The sequence below is a fragment of the Equus quagga genome, chromosome 9 (genome assembly GCF_021613505.1).
Source record: "Equus quagga isolate Etosha38 chromosome 9, UCLA_HA_Equagga_1.0, whole genome shotgun sequence".
In the NCBI taxonomy this organism is placed as follows: domain Eukaryota; kingdom Metazoa; phylum Chordata; class Mammalia; order Perissodactyla; family Equidae; genus Equus; species Equus quagga.
The window spans coordinates 88,431,432-88,446,320 of NC_060275.1; the positions used below are offsets into that span (position 1 = coordinate 88,431,432).

The 14,889-nt window shown below is 41.4% G+C and overlaps 1 protein-coding gene across 1 annotated transcript in view; it reads left to right on the plus strand.

Annotated features, from left to right (window-relative positions):
• PLCXD3 (phosphatidylinositol specific phospholipase C X domain containing 3) overlaps positions 1-14,889 on the plus strand; it is a 160,937-nt gene that overhangs the window by 99,025 nt on the left and 47,023 nt on the right. The window contains exon 2 of the mRNA XM_046671055.1: positions 1,864-2,572. Within this exon, the coding sequence (XP_046527011.1) occupies positions 1,864-2,572 (709 nt within the window). The remainder of the gene's footprint in view (positions 1-1,863; positions 2,573-14,889) is intronic.

Below are 14,889 nucleotides of genomic sequence, written 5' to 3' on the forward strand. Positions count from 1 at the left end.
CGGAGCTTCCATGCTCTCTGAATGCACCACTCTTCCCCAAATCTCCATGTGTTCACCAACCCGGAAGCTCTGAAGTCCTTTTGGGTTTTATAGAGACTTCATTACGTAGTCACGACTGATTAAATCATTGGCCATTGGTGGTGGAACTCAATCGCCAGCCCCTGTCCCCTCCCCAGAGTCAGGGGGATGGGACTGAAAGTCCCAACCTTCTAATGACATGATTAGCTCCTCTGGCAACAGCCCCCATTCTCAGATGGGGTCCAAAAGTCACTTCATTAACAGCACAAAAGACACCTTTTTCACTCTCATCACCTAGGAAATTCCAGGGGTTTTAGGAGCTCTGTGCCAGAAATGAGGACAAAGACCAAATATATATTTCTTTTTATAAATTAAAATATAGCCCTGAGGTGATGGGTGAGAAACTTAGAAAGGGGGTATGTGTATGTATGTGTGTTTTGGGTTGGTCGAGTGAAAGAACCAGAAAAACATGTGCCTCAAGGGACCCGATCAGGAGTGGGGCTAAAGAGGAAGCCTGAGTAACAGATGGGGAATGATGACATCTGCCCTTTCTAATGGGTGAAAAATCCATGATACGTTATCTAATTTTACCTATTCGGTAGGTCGTGCTCAAGAATTAAAGGAGACTTCAAAAAAGGGATTAAAAGTTGAATTAATTTTTTTATTGGGTCTGATAATATTTTAAATGGCACTCCATACTTACAGGCAAATCATACACAAGTTCATCACTCTATTTCTGGAGTTTTGATATTTGTAACTGCAAAAAATAAACAAATAAACAGGTGGTCCTTGTTGTTCCTAGGAAGAAATTCTTCTAAATTTGGAAGGCAACTCCAAAGAGAGCTTTCAGTGCTGAGAGGAAACATCTGTGAAGAAAATAGTCTATGAGTTAATTTTGAAATGCCGTTAGTTGTGTTAACTTGCAAGAAAACAAATAATTCTTTATTCAATAGGTAAAAAGTGCTTGGCCTCATCTAAGCTGACAGTTGCCCAAATGCAGGGTCAGGAAGGATGTTAACTATATCAGCATTGTCCTGGCCTCTTGCCTTATTTCTCCCTTTCTCTATTCTTGTAACCTCTTGTGCTTTCCCAAGTGTATGAGGTAACAACTCACTGATCATCTGCCTGTGAAAAGGGTTTCTTTAGTCAATGAAACAAGCCTTCAGGCTTAAAATCAACCCAAAATAAAGGGAAAGGGCAAGATTGTAGACAAAGTATTTGGGAACTGCTGAGTCCCCATAAATCCTACTTAATGAATGAACACTTATGACACTGGCATGAAAAGCCAATCCTAATAAATGCATTAAATTCTTAGTTTGTAGAAGTAGATGATCATTTGAATTTTAGAATATTCATCAGAAGGGATTTTTCTTATCATTTTACAATCAATTTGAGCTGTTTAAGTGCTTTGTGTACTGTACTGGGTTTTAAAAAGGACTCTCCTGAGGCCGGCCCAGTGGCGGAGTAGTTAAGTGTGCATGTGCTGCTTCTCGGCGGCCCAGGGTTCTCCAGTTCGGATCTCGGGTGCGGACATGGCACTGCTTGGCACACCATGCTGTGGTAGGCGCCCCACGTATAAAGTAGAGGAAGACGGGCACGGATGTTAGCTCAGGGCCAGGCTTCCTCAGCAAAAAAGGAGGAGGTCTGGCAGTAGTTAACTCAGGGCTAATCTTCCTCAAAAAAAAAAAAGGGACTCTCCTTAGACATGAGAATGAACTAGGTAAATATTGCTTAGTATTTCCTTTGGTTTGGTTGAGGGAGAGATATGAATGTTGCAAGAGGGAAAGAAGTTGGGAAGGACAAAGGACTGAAATATAACCACATTATGCCTTGTTATTCTTCTAGGATCTCACGATTCCTTCAGCTTCTACATTGACGAAGCCTCGCCAGTAGGGCCTGAGCAGCCAGAGACAGTCCAGAATTTTGTCTCTGTGTTTGGAACTGTGGCCAAAAAGCTGATGCGGAAATGGCTAGCCACTCAAACAATGAACTTTACTGGTCAGCTAGGAGCTGGGATCCGTTATTTTGATCTTCGAATTTCCACCAAGCCCAGAGACCCCGACAATGAACTCTACTTTGCTCATGGTTTGTTCAGTGCCAAAGTGAATGAAGGCCTTGAGGAGATCAATGCTTTCCTCACAGATCACCATAAGGAGGTAGTGTTCTTGGACTTCAACCATTTTTATGGGATGCAGAAATATCACCATGAAAAACTCGTCCAAATGCTGAAAGACATCTATGGAAATAAAATGTGCCCAGCGATTTTTGCCCAGGAAGTTAGTCTAAAGTACCTGTGGGAAAAGGACTATCAAGTGCTGGTTTTCTACCACAGTCCAGTGGCTCTGGAAGTGCCCTTTCTCTGGCCTGGGCAGATGATGCCAGCACCCTGGGCCAACACCACAGACCCGGAAAAACTGATTCAGTTTCTTCAGGCGTCTATCATTGAGAGAAGAAAGAAGGGCTCGTTTTTTATATCTCAGGTGGTGCTGACCCCCAAAGCTAGCACTGTGGTCAAAGGGGTGGCCAGTGGCCTCAGAGAAACCATCACAGAAAGGTAAGTGGCCTTAAGGTATCAGGGGAAAAGTTTAAGTAACGTATCCCAAATTCATGGAGCTAGTAAGTGATGGAACTAAAATTCGTACCCACGTGCATTAGTTTCCCAAGGCTGCCATAACAAAATGCCACAATCTGGGTAGCCTAAAATCAAAGAAATTTATTGTCTATTGGTTCCAGAGGCTAGAAGTGTAAAATCAAACTGTTAGCAAGGTTGATTCCTTCTGAGGGCTTTGAGGGAGAATCTTTCAGGTTCTAGAATCCCTAGCTTCTGGTGATGGTTGGCAATCCTTGATGTTCCTTGGCTTGTAGAAGTGTCACTCCAATCTCTGCCTCTATCTTCACATGACCTTCTCCCCATGCGTCTCTGTCTTCTCTTCTTAGAGAATCCAGCCATACTGGATTAGGGACCACTCTAAAGATATTGTCTTAACTTAATTATGTCTGTAAACACCCTATTTCCAAATAAGGTCACACTTATAGGTACAGGGGATTAGGACTTCAACATAGCTTTTGTAGGACACAGATCAACCCGTGGTACCATGTATTTTGACTCCGTGTCCAGTTATCTTTTCTTAGCACTGCTTTTCACATTTGCGTAGCACTTTATAGATTGCAAAGCACATTCCCTACTGTCTGTGGAGTCTTTTAAATACCCAATTCCATTTGATCTGCATGACAACCCAGGGAAGTAGATATTGTCTTACAGATAAAAATTGCGGTTGAGAGAAGTGAAATGTTTTGCCTAAGGCCACTTGAATAATGAATGATGAAACAAAGACTCAAACCCTGTTCTTTTCAAGCCATATTCTATGTCTTTACACTATACCATAAGCAAAGATCACCCTCCAGAGAGTGAGCAGTCCATTGGTGAAGCCCAGTCATATATGTAGAGTGGTACTTGCCTTGTGAGGTGTAGTTTGGGCAATCACCAAGGATCTCTGTAGCTCTTTCCCACGAGTGTGATACAATGGGTAGAATTGTACATATTATTTGTTCTTTTGAGTTAAAGTATTAAATAATGCAAACATTGAAGAAAAAAACACGATTCCTGTCAGACCTTTTACCTTTAACTTTTTTTTTTTTTTTTTTTGGTGAGGAAGATTGGCCCTGAGCTAACATCTGTGCCAATCTTCCTCCATTTTGTATGTGGGATGCTGCCACAGCATGGCTTGATAAGCAGTGTGTCAGTCTGTACCCGGGGTCTGAACCCGCAAACCCTGGGCCGTCGAAGCAGAGCATGCAAACTTAACCACTACGCCACTGGACTGCCCCCCTTTTACCTTTACCCTTAATTGATATTTTGAATTACAGTAAGGAGACAGCATGAATGATTTGCTTGGATTCAAGGTTTTTGTAGGGAAAGACAAGAGAATGAAGAAGAAAGATATGGAGCTGAAAATAGTATGAGTGTCCTTATAGCATAGCATATAGAGTGGGGATTGGCTGGGGGTGAGGCTTGTGGTAGGGCAGGAACACACTTGCAAGAAGGGTTTTAGGCAGGCTACAGGGAACTTCGTCCTGTGAGCAATGGCGAGGCAGGAAATGATCTTTGCAGTAGAATGACTTGACTAGATGCTCATTTTAGACAGATAATTGGCACTGCACGGAGGATAGATGGAACAGAGAGAGTGAGCAGTTAAGAGGTACTTAGAACTGTTTTGGCAAAGTAATGTAGCTAAACTGAGGAAGTGAGAAAACCTAGAAGGGGACATACACCACAGCGAAAATTAGGATGATCCGGTGACTATTTAGTTACGTGATGGGAATAGGAAAAAAGAGTTAAGGAAAAAGATTCTTCTTGAGAAGTAGAATGAGTGATGGAGGCATTTATAGAGGCAGGAAACAAAGACACAGGGACTTGGGGAAGAAGTGGGGAAAATACAATCAGGGCCATGTTAAATTTAAAGTCTTAGTAAGGCATCTAAGTAGATATGGCCAATTGATCATTAGGAATATAGGCCAACTCATCTGGGGATTATTGGCATTTTTTGGCAATGGAAGCCACAAGCCATTGGCTCCTCCATGCAAAATCATTACTTCCTTCTGTTATTCAGATATTAACTGGGATTTCCCTTTTCTTTAAGATTAAAATAGCATACCAAACCCTTCATTTTACACCCTAAGTACAAGGACTTCCCTAAGATTTCTGCTAATGTCTAGATTTCTTACGTTCTTATGGTATGAGCCCTTGCTGCTTCTAGATTGCATCATTTTATGATTTGATTGTCCCATGTGGCCTGTCCATATTCCCAATCTTTATAACCTGAGACATGAAACCTACTTCATATTCAATTTCCACAATGGTTTTTAGACTTTACTGAAGATCTGAGGAGACAGGGGAGGTTTTATGATGATAATAATGCAGATAATTTAAAATGGAATTTTCGACTTGTCTGTAATTATAAATCTTCTAGCTTGGGACATCTTTCCCTGATGACATCTATACCAGTTTTCACTCCAGCCATAGATGCTCAGAGAGAATCCTCTCCACCTCCTTCTCCTTGTCCTTTTCTCATCTCTTGTCTTCCCTGGCCCCATACTGCCTTGGAGACTCTACACTCTCCTCTAGATTATTATGCCAAACTATTCATCTCTCTCCCGGCCCCAACCTACATTAGGCTAGTCCCATCAAAGTATTCATCAGAACAAGAAGACTCTTGATTTAATGAAATTTAATTGTTCCAGTAAATAACAATTTACCACCCCTCTCACATATGTAAAAATGAGGGAGTTATATACACATAAGGATGTGTTGTTTTCACATTTACCCCAGAGAGCACCCAGATTTTGAGGAATCCCTGAGGGCCCACTAGAGGTGAGGAAGGGGCAAGGGGGGCCCTGGAATCAGCCAATTCCAAGTCTCTTCATTCTTGCTACACCTTTAATGAAGGAAGCCTTATTTCTAACATTTATATATTGGGCACAAAAGGAGTCTTCCCCTCCAGCTTTAGCTTTTGCTGTGTAGTTCTGTGCTTAGGAAGACTCTGCATTTCCATATAACAGGCCTGCTTTGCATTTGGCCAAGAACCATACCATGATTTTACCCGTGTAGGGAATAGCCTTTGGGAAGTCAAGAAGAAAACTCTACTCAAGGCATAAATGACTTTCATTTTTCTCTCACGTGGAATTTCACGCAGTTTGGAAGTTATAAGTTGAACTGCTTCTTGGTTACTTATGTTCTAGTACAGTGTTACTAAAGTCAGATTTGTGGATGGAAGATCAAACAAGTTAGAAAAATGCTGAGAATTGTATATCCATACAATTCAATACCACCTCTCAAAAGATTCGCAATGCATATTAGCATATAAAAGGCACTGACAAGTATTTTAGTGAAGAATCCTGTTTAAATGTAACTAATCCAATGTTTTTCAAGTGCTTAGTTTTTTTCCTCTTTCCACTTATTAACAACCCATGGGATTAATTTTGAAAAATTCTCCTCAGTCATCTACTCTAATTCAGAACTTCTTACTTGCCTCTGGCTTATCTATCTGGAATAGTAGGACCTGTATCATTGAAAGGGGAAAGTGGGGAAAAAGAATTTAAAAAGTAGAAATGAAGATCCTATAGGTAGAATCAACCTCTTTTCTCTCAAATTATGCAAATTACTTGCAAATGATTTGCAAATATATCTGAATTTTGCCAGGATACTTGTGCTCTAAGCATCCTTGAATGGAGTTTAGTTTCAGAAGTACCTCCTCTCTTTTTTTTTTTTTTTAAAGATTGGCACCTGATGGGGCTGGCCTGGTGGCCAAGTGGTTAAGTTCACACGCCCTGCTTCGGAGGCCCAGGGTTTCGCCATTCAAATCCTGGGTGTGGACATGGCACCGCTCATCAAGTTATGCTGAGTCAGCATCCCACATGCCACAATTGGAAGGACCCGCAACTAAAAATATACAACTATGTACCAGGGGGCTTTGGGAGAAAGAGGAAAAATAAAATCTTTTTTTTTAAGAAAAAAAGAAGATTGGCACCTGAGATAACCACTGTTGCCAATCTTCTTTTTTTTTTCTGTTTTTTCTCTCCAAATCCCCCCAGTACACAGTTATATATTTTTTAGTTGTGAGTCCTTCTAGTTGTGTCATGTAGGACACCACCTTAGCATGGCCTGATGAGCAGTACCATGTTAGCGCCCAGGATCTGAACCAGCGAAACCCTGGGCCGCAGAAGCAGAGCGCGTGAACTTAACCGCTCGGCCATGGGGGCGGCCACCTCAGAAGTACCTCTTTTTAAACCACCTGCAAAGCTGGCATTTGAGTATGATGTTAATGTGAAACTCAGAAGGTTGGTTTTGTTTTGTTTTGACACATTCCAGCTTTCTGGAGGAGGCATATAGGAAAAAAGTTCATTCTCAGCCCTTGGATAGTGCCTTGCAAAGGTCATTCGCTTACCTTTGAAAAAGTCAGTCAAAGAACACCTGACTCCCCACAAACATACTGCCTCTCTCTCCTCACCAAGTGACAAAACCCATGAAAAATACTTTTTTTATTTTCTTCTTGCTATTGTGCCAAAGTCACTCATTCAGAAAGTCCTATATTGACACCAAAAGTGTTACTGCACAAAATTGGGGTTCTCTTGCCTGATGCACATCAATAAAAAACGAATTAATTACAGCATCAGCTTTTGAGAGAGAAATCAGCTTTATTCAGTGAGATCAATCTGCAGGGAGACGGGGCGTGTGCCCTGAGATCTGTTGCCCCGATTCAGGATTTGGGGTGAAGTTTAAAAGGTTAGGGAGAACAGGCTGACAAGTAGAAATGCTGGTGGGATACAGGTTGTGATTGGTGGGCTTCTAGCATTTATGGTAAGGTTTTAGACATTTACGACAGGGTTCTAAACATTTGTGATGAGGTTGTAAACTTTTAAGATAGGGTCCTAAGCATTTTTGAGGGGGTAGGGAAGGAATTTTAACAGCAGATCTTCCTGAAAGCGGGATGCCTTGCTTTTGATGAGAGTCTGACTTTTCAAGTTCCTGTCCTTGGGTTCCGTGGGAAGGAGGCTCTTTGGTTCCTCAGTCATTTCAGGTCAAAATTTCTTCTTTTGTGCGTGCTCTGGCTACTTGACTTTGTGAATTTTCTGAAAGGCAATTCTTAATCTCTTTGTTGATAAGAGATGAGGTCTGTTCGAATTGGCTCTAAATGGGCCCATGGTTACAAAAGATGTAATGAGACTCTCATTGGCCACCAAAGGAGAAGTCACTGGGCCATATTAAGACCTGTCTGGGCCTTAAGTATTTTCAGCAGTAAAATTTGGAGTTTGAATTAGATTATCTCCAAGATCCTTTCCATTTCTTAAATCCTACAATTCTAAGATCCCGATTTTGACTAGTTTCTCTATTTTTTTTTTATCATGTCTAATATTTGGGTCAAAAAAACTCTGAGCACATGCATTAGAAAACAGTGTTTGAAAGTGTGGGTGGCTTTCAGGGAAACTAAATCCAGCCTGGATTTAGGTACCACAGCTTTCAATCTGGCCACTGGTTCCAAATACTGCAGATGCATTTGCTATATTTTAGCAATGCCAAAAGACACAGATTTTCTTTCTTAAAGACCTATTTTTAATTTATTTTTCAAACACCAGCTTTTGCACCTCACCCCCACGGAATTCACACATTCTTAAAAAGAAGGTGTGTGACTTGAGTCAAGTCTTTCCTTAATTTGTGGAAGTTTATTAAATTATAGGTCTTTTTAGTTAAAAAAAAATTCAGTTAGACCACCTGTCAGAATGTTTAAGGAGCAATGCATCTTGGCAAGTAAATTGATGCTGAATTAATTGAGATAATGTTTACACAGACCAACGATGTAGATGACAATAATGATGATGATAATAATGATGTATTATAAGTGCTCTCTGTAAGTTCAATGCTGCCCTGCCCGTTACTGTCCTGATCATAGTCATCGCCTTGAAGGTAAGGCAGGATTTTCAGCATGTGGCTGGTTGTTAATAAGTGCCAATGTTATCCAGGTGGCAAAAAGAAGGCAACTGCATTTGGTGAGCCCACATTGTGTGCCAGGCACTGTGTTAAGTGCTTTATACGAATTGCATCCGTTTAATCCTCCCTTCAGCCTTGCAATGCAGGTGTTTTCAGATCCAATAGGAAGGAAAACTGAGCCTCGGAAATGTCTAGTACCTTGCTCAAAAATCCCATATTAATTTAGCAAAGCCTGCATTATTATTTGTGTCTGTTTGACTCCAAGTCCCATGTTAACTCCTACAAATTCTGTAAAATTCACATTTCTTAGCAGTGGGTGCATGTAATAGATTATCTATCACCTTGGAGGGCACAGTCGGGTCTAGGGGTTTGCGAAGGTAAAGTATGCGGAGGTGAGGTGGGCGAGACTATAAGAAGAGCAGGTCTGAAGTGTGTGCCTCTGCCTCAAGAAAGCAAACCCAAGTAGAATGCTGGCATGGGGGCCCCAGGGAAGCATTGCTATTGAATGATAGAAAGGAAGGGAACTTGGAGGTGACCTTGCTCAATCCTCCTTGCCTTGTGCCTAGTGCCCATTTAACTTTTCCATTTAGTAAGGAAACTGAGGCCAGAGGAATGCTAAACAATCACCCAAGGTCACAGAGCTAACTGGCAGCAAAGATGGGATTAAAATTCTGGTCTTCTGGTCTCCTGGCTTCTGGACAGAATTCTGTCCTCCACACCTCAGGGAGGGATGAAGACAGAGGATGGACAGGAAGAAGAGGGAGTGGCAGAGAATATTGAGCTGCAGGGACCACGATAGAAGGGCGAGCTGGCTCTCGGTCTGTACAGTGCACAACATAACATGGCAGCCTGGAACCTTGACTGGAGGGGTCAGAGGTTGGGCCTGGGGATGAGCCACAGACTTTGTGAAGAGGTGACCTTCCCTGGGCTCTGTCTCTTTCTGCCTCATGAACACAAAAGATGATTTTTTCGATCCAATGGGGACACACTCCAGCTCACAACACCAGCATTAGCATAATCATTGTTTATAAGACACTTTCATTATAAGATCCATTTCTTCAACGTATATTTATTGGAGTCCTCATTTGTTCAACAGGTGTTATTCCCAATTTGCAATTTGAGAAACTGAGGTCAGAAGGATAAATAATTTGTTCAGGTGGTACTGTGAGCCAGTGCTTGGATCAATTCAGAATCCAGATCTTTTCAATTCAGAATCTAAATCAATTCAGAATCTAGTAGTCTTCAGAACCACTAGAAAGAGGAGTCTGGCTTGTAAATCAGAAGGAAGATCCAGAAAGCAACTCTTTTCCCAGTCCAAGGCTTGGCAAACTGGACTGTGCTTGTAGAGAGTTTGTTAAAATGCTAATTCTGGGGCGCCATCCCCAGAGCTTCTGATTCATGAGTCTGCAGCTCAAGGTTTTTCATTTCTAACAGGCTCCAGGAAAGCCTCACTTTGAGTAGCTCTGCTGCTCTCTGCAGACAAGCTGTACCTCAACCACCCCCACCTATACCTGAACTTGGTTTTAAGGAATCTGGAGAGAGACCATCAATCCCAAGATTTATCAGTCTTCTCTCTACTCCAGGGTGAGGTGTTTTTTCCTTAAATATAAGTTACAACTTCTCTACCCACAGCCCCTGACAGACTTAAGTCCAAATTTGCTTGTTCTATCACTAAGGTAGATCTGCCAATCACTGATTTCCAAAAAGTGGTCCTTTGCTATTCTCTTCCATGCATCCTCTCACTCATGTCACGTAGCTCGATCTTAAGATCATTGTGGGGAGGGACTCTTTGTTCCTCTGGGCTCTAAAGTACATTCCCATGGAAGAGGCCTTGGTAACTTCCAGACTCAGTGTTTTCTCCCAAAACCTATTAATGTTACAGCCTTTTGCAATGCAATGGCCTCCCCAGCCCTGATGTCGAACAGTGAAAAAGAAGATTCCATAACAACTTCAACCATGAGGCTGTGTGACAGAAGAGTGATTTTGGCCTGAGTCCTGCCGAGATATGGCAGGAGGGAGGGCTATCTGTAGCTCTCTCTGTTTTAACAACTTTTGACCCAAGAATTTTTGAAACAGGAGTGCACATAAAAGCTCTCTCTCTCCTTCATTCTGCTGATGTTGTAAGATTAAAGTACAGGCAAATACAGGCAAGTGCCTTTCATTACCCGTGTCAGGAAAGTCAAAGACTAGAGAGAATTCCAAGCTGCTGGGAAGTCAGATACCCATTCAGTGCGTGGTGAGTATGTCTGTGTGTGTGTGTGTGAGAGAGAGAGAGAGAGAGAGAGGATGCATATACTTTTCTAAAAAGTGTGGCATAGGATAGAGGTTCACCCACTTTAGTGAATCTCTCTGGATCTCAGCTTTCTTACGTGGAGTTGCTGAGCAGATTGAGTTTAATGTTTGAAAAGGAACTAGCTTAGTATTTAGCTGGCACTCACGAAAAGCTGAGGGCAGGTGAATTGATGCGGGGTGGAGGGAATAAAGATGGAGTGTCCAGGCAGCAGGGATGTTTATTCAATCAGGTTGTGGCATAATAGTTTGGGGACTTCAGCCAGGAACTGAGGGGACAAGGACGCTTGTTTGGGATTTGAAATGAACTGTAACGTGAATTGTCAGTAAGTGAGCAAGTAAGAGGTATCTGATTCAAGAAGTAAAATGGACCAGATCTGGACAGCTCGGGCCATATTCAGCTCCCTCCGAAGAGGAGGCTTTGGGGCCAGCTTTCCCTTTCTGCCCTCTGCAAGCAGGGCTCCTGGCTTGGAGCACAAGTCCATTCCACTGAAAACTTATCCAAGGAGGAAAAGCCCCACTCTGGAGAGACCTACTTATGTCAAACTGAGAGGAGAGAGGGCATAAGCGTTCTGTGATTGCCAAATCACCAGACACAAACATACAGTTGAACACACTGAGTTTATTACTTATTGCAGCCAGAGAGAATACACACGATGGGGACCAGTGGGATATCCCAGTGAGAAGGTGTTGGAGAGGATTTCCTTATTGATTTGGGGCTCAGCTTGGATGACTTGGAGGGAGATTCAAGGAAGTGGAAGTTCTTTCTAGATTGGATGTTGTCAGAAGGCAAGGACAATTCTGCAAGTGGGTATCTCAATAAGTCAGTTATAGGGCTAGAGTGAGGCTAAACTATAATTGGTAAAGAAGTCATAGTGATTCATTGTAATCTAGAAAGATAGATATTTGGTTATTTTGTGGGTGATCTTGTTTTTGTGGTTAGACAAAATTACAAAGTATCCTCCTTTATCTCACTTTCTCCTGATCTCAAGTAACCTTGTCTGAGGTTGGTATTCTGGGAGATTGTTGATGTCCAACAGAAGAATAACATGACCTAGTTGTGAGTGTAAGGCCAGCTTCCAGATGTCAGGGGTTGCTTTTTAATTTCTTTTCTCTTTTTCAGTGCAATGTGAAGGAAGAAATATCACTTATTTCCATTTGGTTTGAAAGCCTCTGGTGTAAATTAGGCTTTCCATGTACTTTTTCTTTGTGATTCTTTTTCTCATTGAAGCAACTGAGGGTGTATCTAGGTAGAAGCCCACACCATATTGATGAGGCAAATCAGAGTTAGTGATACCCTAGCCCTGGACTTTACTAAAAATGCAAACTCTTCAAACTGAGCCATATTGACAATCAACTTGACGCTGTTCTTTTGTGGTCTTAAGTTTCTGCCTATCTCATTGGGCAAGGGTTGGAATTGATTGACAAGTATAAGGAATCCCAAGTGGTGGAGACTTGAAGGGGTTGGGGATGGGAAAGAAATGTGAGAACACAGCATTTTATAAAGGGAATCGCTGATTCTTTAATATTTGTGGACATTCCAACTTCCTTCTCAAGGTTTCACAACTCATTCAGGGCACAAAGAAGCAGAAGGTGAGATGGCCAACTGCCATATTTTCAACCAAATTGTTTTCTTGCCCTTTGTTAAAAAATAAAATTCCACTGAGTAAATTTGAAGATCTACTTGGCTTTATGGGATTCATGAATTGGGCAGCATCTCTTCTAGCAACCAGAGAGATACTCCAAGGAGTTGTACAACTGGAAGGATTTTATAGGGAGAAGGGGGGTGGGGGGTGGGGGGGCAGAAGCTATTAGCAAAAGAAAAGAAAGGATTGTTTCAAGCCAGGGCATCTTCTTTTGGGGGAAGAAACAGAATGGCCCTGCTTTATCATGCAGATTACTACTGTGCTAGGAGGGAAATTTCAGCAGTCACGTTCCTGGGAGGGGCTGAAAAGTAATTAAATCTTGGTTTTGCTGTTGTGGGGGCAAAATGACTCCATTTGGGGCCCATTATTTCTTTTTTTTCAGCATCTTTTTGGCAGCCAGGAGGCATGCTTTTCTTGGCCTTGTTTGAATGGTGCCTCTGAAGGCTTGTTTGTGCTGGGCATCCTTAGTAGACACAGCTTGGGTGACTGATCTACTGATTATCAAGGGTGACTCCAGCAGGTATGAATGTTTATTTCAGGGTGTGTTGACACAAAATAACCAATAACCATTCCATAGATAAGAGAAATAAAGGGAGTTTCACTGGAGCCCGAGTAAGGGTTACAACCCGGGAAGGGCTTAGAAAGTGTTCCAGAGAAGCATGGTTTTCAGCACAGTGTTGGACCTTTTTAGAACAAAGAGCATACATTAAACACACCCAGGATACACTTTCATAAAAGTTTCAAAGAGGTACTCAGTTGCAAATTAGCCGGTCAACATGACCCTGATGTCCTGAATGGGGCTAATATGAGCGTTACCAATAAGGTATAGGAGGGGAAGTCTGCATTCTTATCTTAAGTGAATGCATTCTTACTTTAATGGGTAAGCAGACTTACAATGTAAGTTTGATAGGCCATAAATCAGGCTTTTCAGTTCAAAACAATCAGTTTTGACCTCGAATAGTTACCACATATACTTCAATATGTGAAAATCTCTTGTCAAGTGATATAAACCAAATCTTCTTTGTCAAAGGACAAAAAGGAGAGGAGTTGCTTTAAGTATGCACCCCGCTAACAAAATTATTACATAAATCTACAATAACTTCCTGACACCACCCTAGGCAATGACATGTCAGCTTTTCAGTTATCACATTCAGTTGATAAAATGTTTTCTTTCATAATATTTTCGATATAACAACAATAAAAAAGCTGGAAGTATGAAATTTTCTCAGAATATCTGGCCGTGGAGGATTCCAGAAGAAAATACTATATGCATTGACCGCAGACACTAATATTTGGCTTCATTGTATACAGCGCAAACCTCCTGGCTCTTGCTCTGTGTGTCTGGGATTATAGCCTATTGCTAATTAACTTATTCTGAAGTACTAAAGTAATTAGACAAGAATAGCTAGAGACTTGCTTGTCATAATTGATTTTTTTTTTTTTGCAGAAATCACAAGTATAGCTTAAATTTTTTGCTTTAAAATATTTCCTCCTCCCACCCCCTCATCACTTATTTCCCTGTGGCCTCAGCTGTTAGAAGAAAAGAAGCTTACAAGTTGTTTCTGGAGCTGTGACATCCTATCTTGAAGGAACTCTATGTGTCATTGAGACTGTAATGTGTGATTTCATTAGTGATGCTAAAAGCACAGGCTGCCCTTTGGAAATGTATGTGAGATTTGGCCAATGTAAAACTGAGTAAATTCACCATGTAGCTGCTGCTTATCTGAATACGAAAAGGCTGACAGAAAAGCTGTTGCCAATATGACTTAGCTCAGGTTCAAAAATGAACCGGTCAAGAAAACAAATAATGTAAGCTATTCAGGAATGTACATTTTTCAGATGTTTTTGTTCATTTTTGAAGAGTTTAATTTAGATTGCCTGCTTCTCCAAATAAAATACTTGTAATAAGTAGCTTGTAATGAATAGATTGTAGGGAAACTTGAATGAGTGCATAGTTCAGTCTAAATTCAGTCTGTTAGAGAGACTGATTATGGTTTTGTGGGAGATGTGATGAAACTATTGCTAAAAAAGTAGCCTGTCTTGGTTTTACATTCATTGGTTAGGAGTTAAAGGTTATTTAATGAATTTAATTCATTGCCATTCACAAATAGAGCAGGCTGCCATGTGCATTTCTACATGGTTTTATGTGACAGAAGGAGAATTTTACACCTTTGCATACACACACAATTCATTGCCACTGTGTGCTTAGACTTCACCCACATGTCCAAGTAGCCCCCAAACAGGATACAGCCAAGGACTCTTATATCTGATCAAAACTGAGAGGCTCCCTAATGCCATGAACACAGACATTTTGATGTCTTCATTACATGGGCTGTGCAAATAAAGGATGTTTCAGTGATCCACAATTTTCTGTTACAACTAGCACTACATAACCAGCCTTAGAGTGAAAATGTATATACGTTTTTTGTGCATATGTGTATGGGTGTGTTT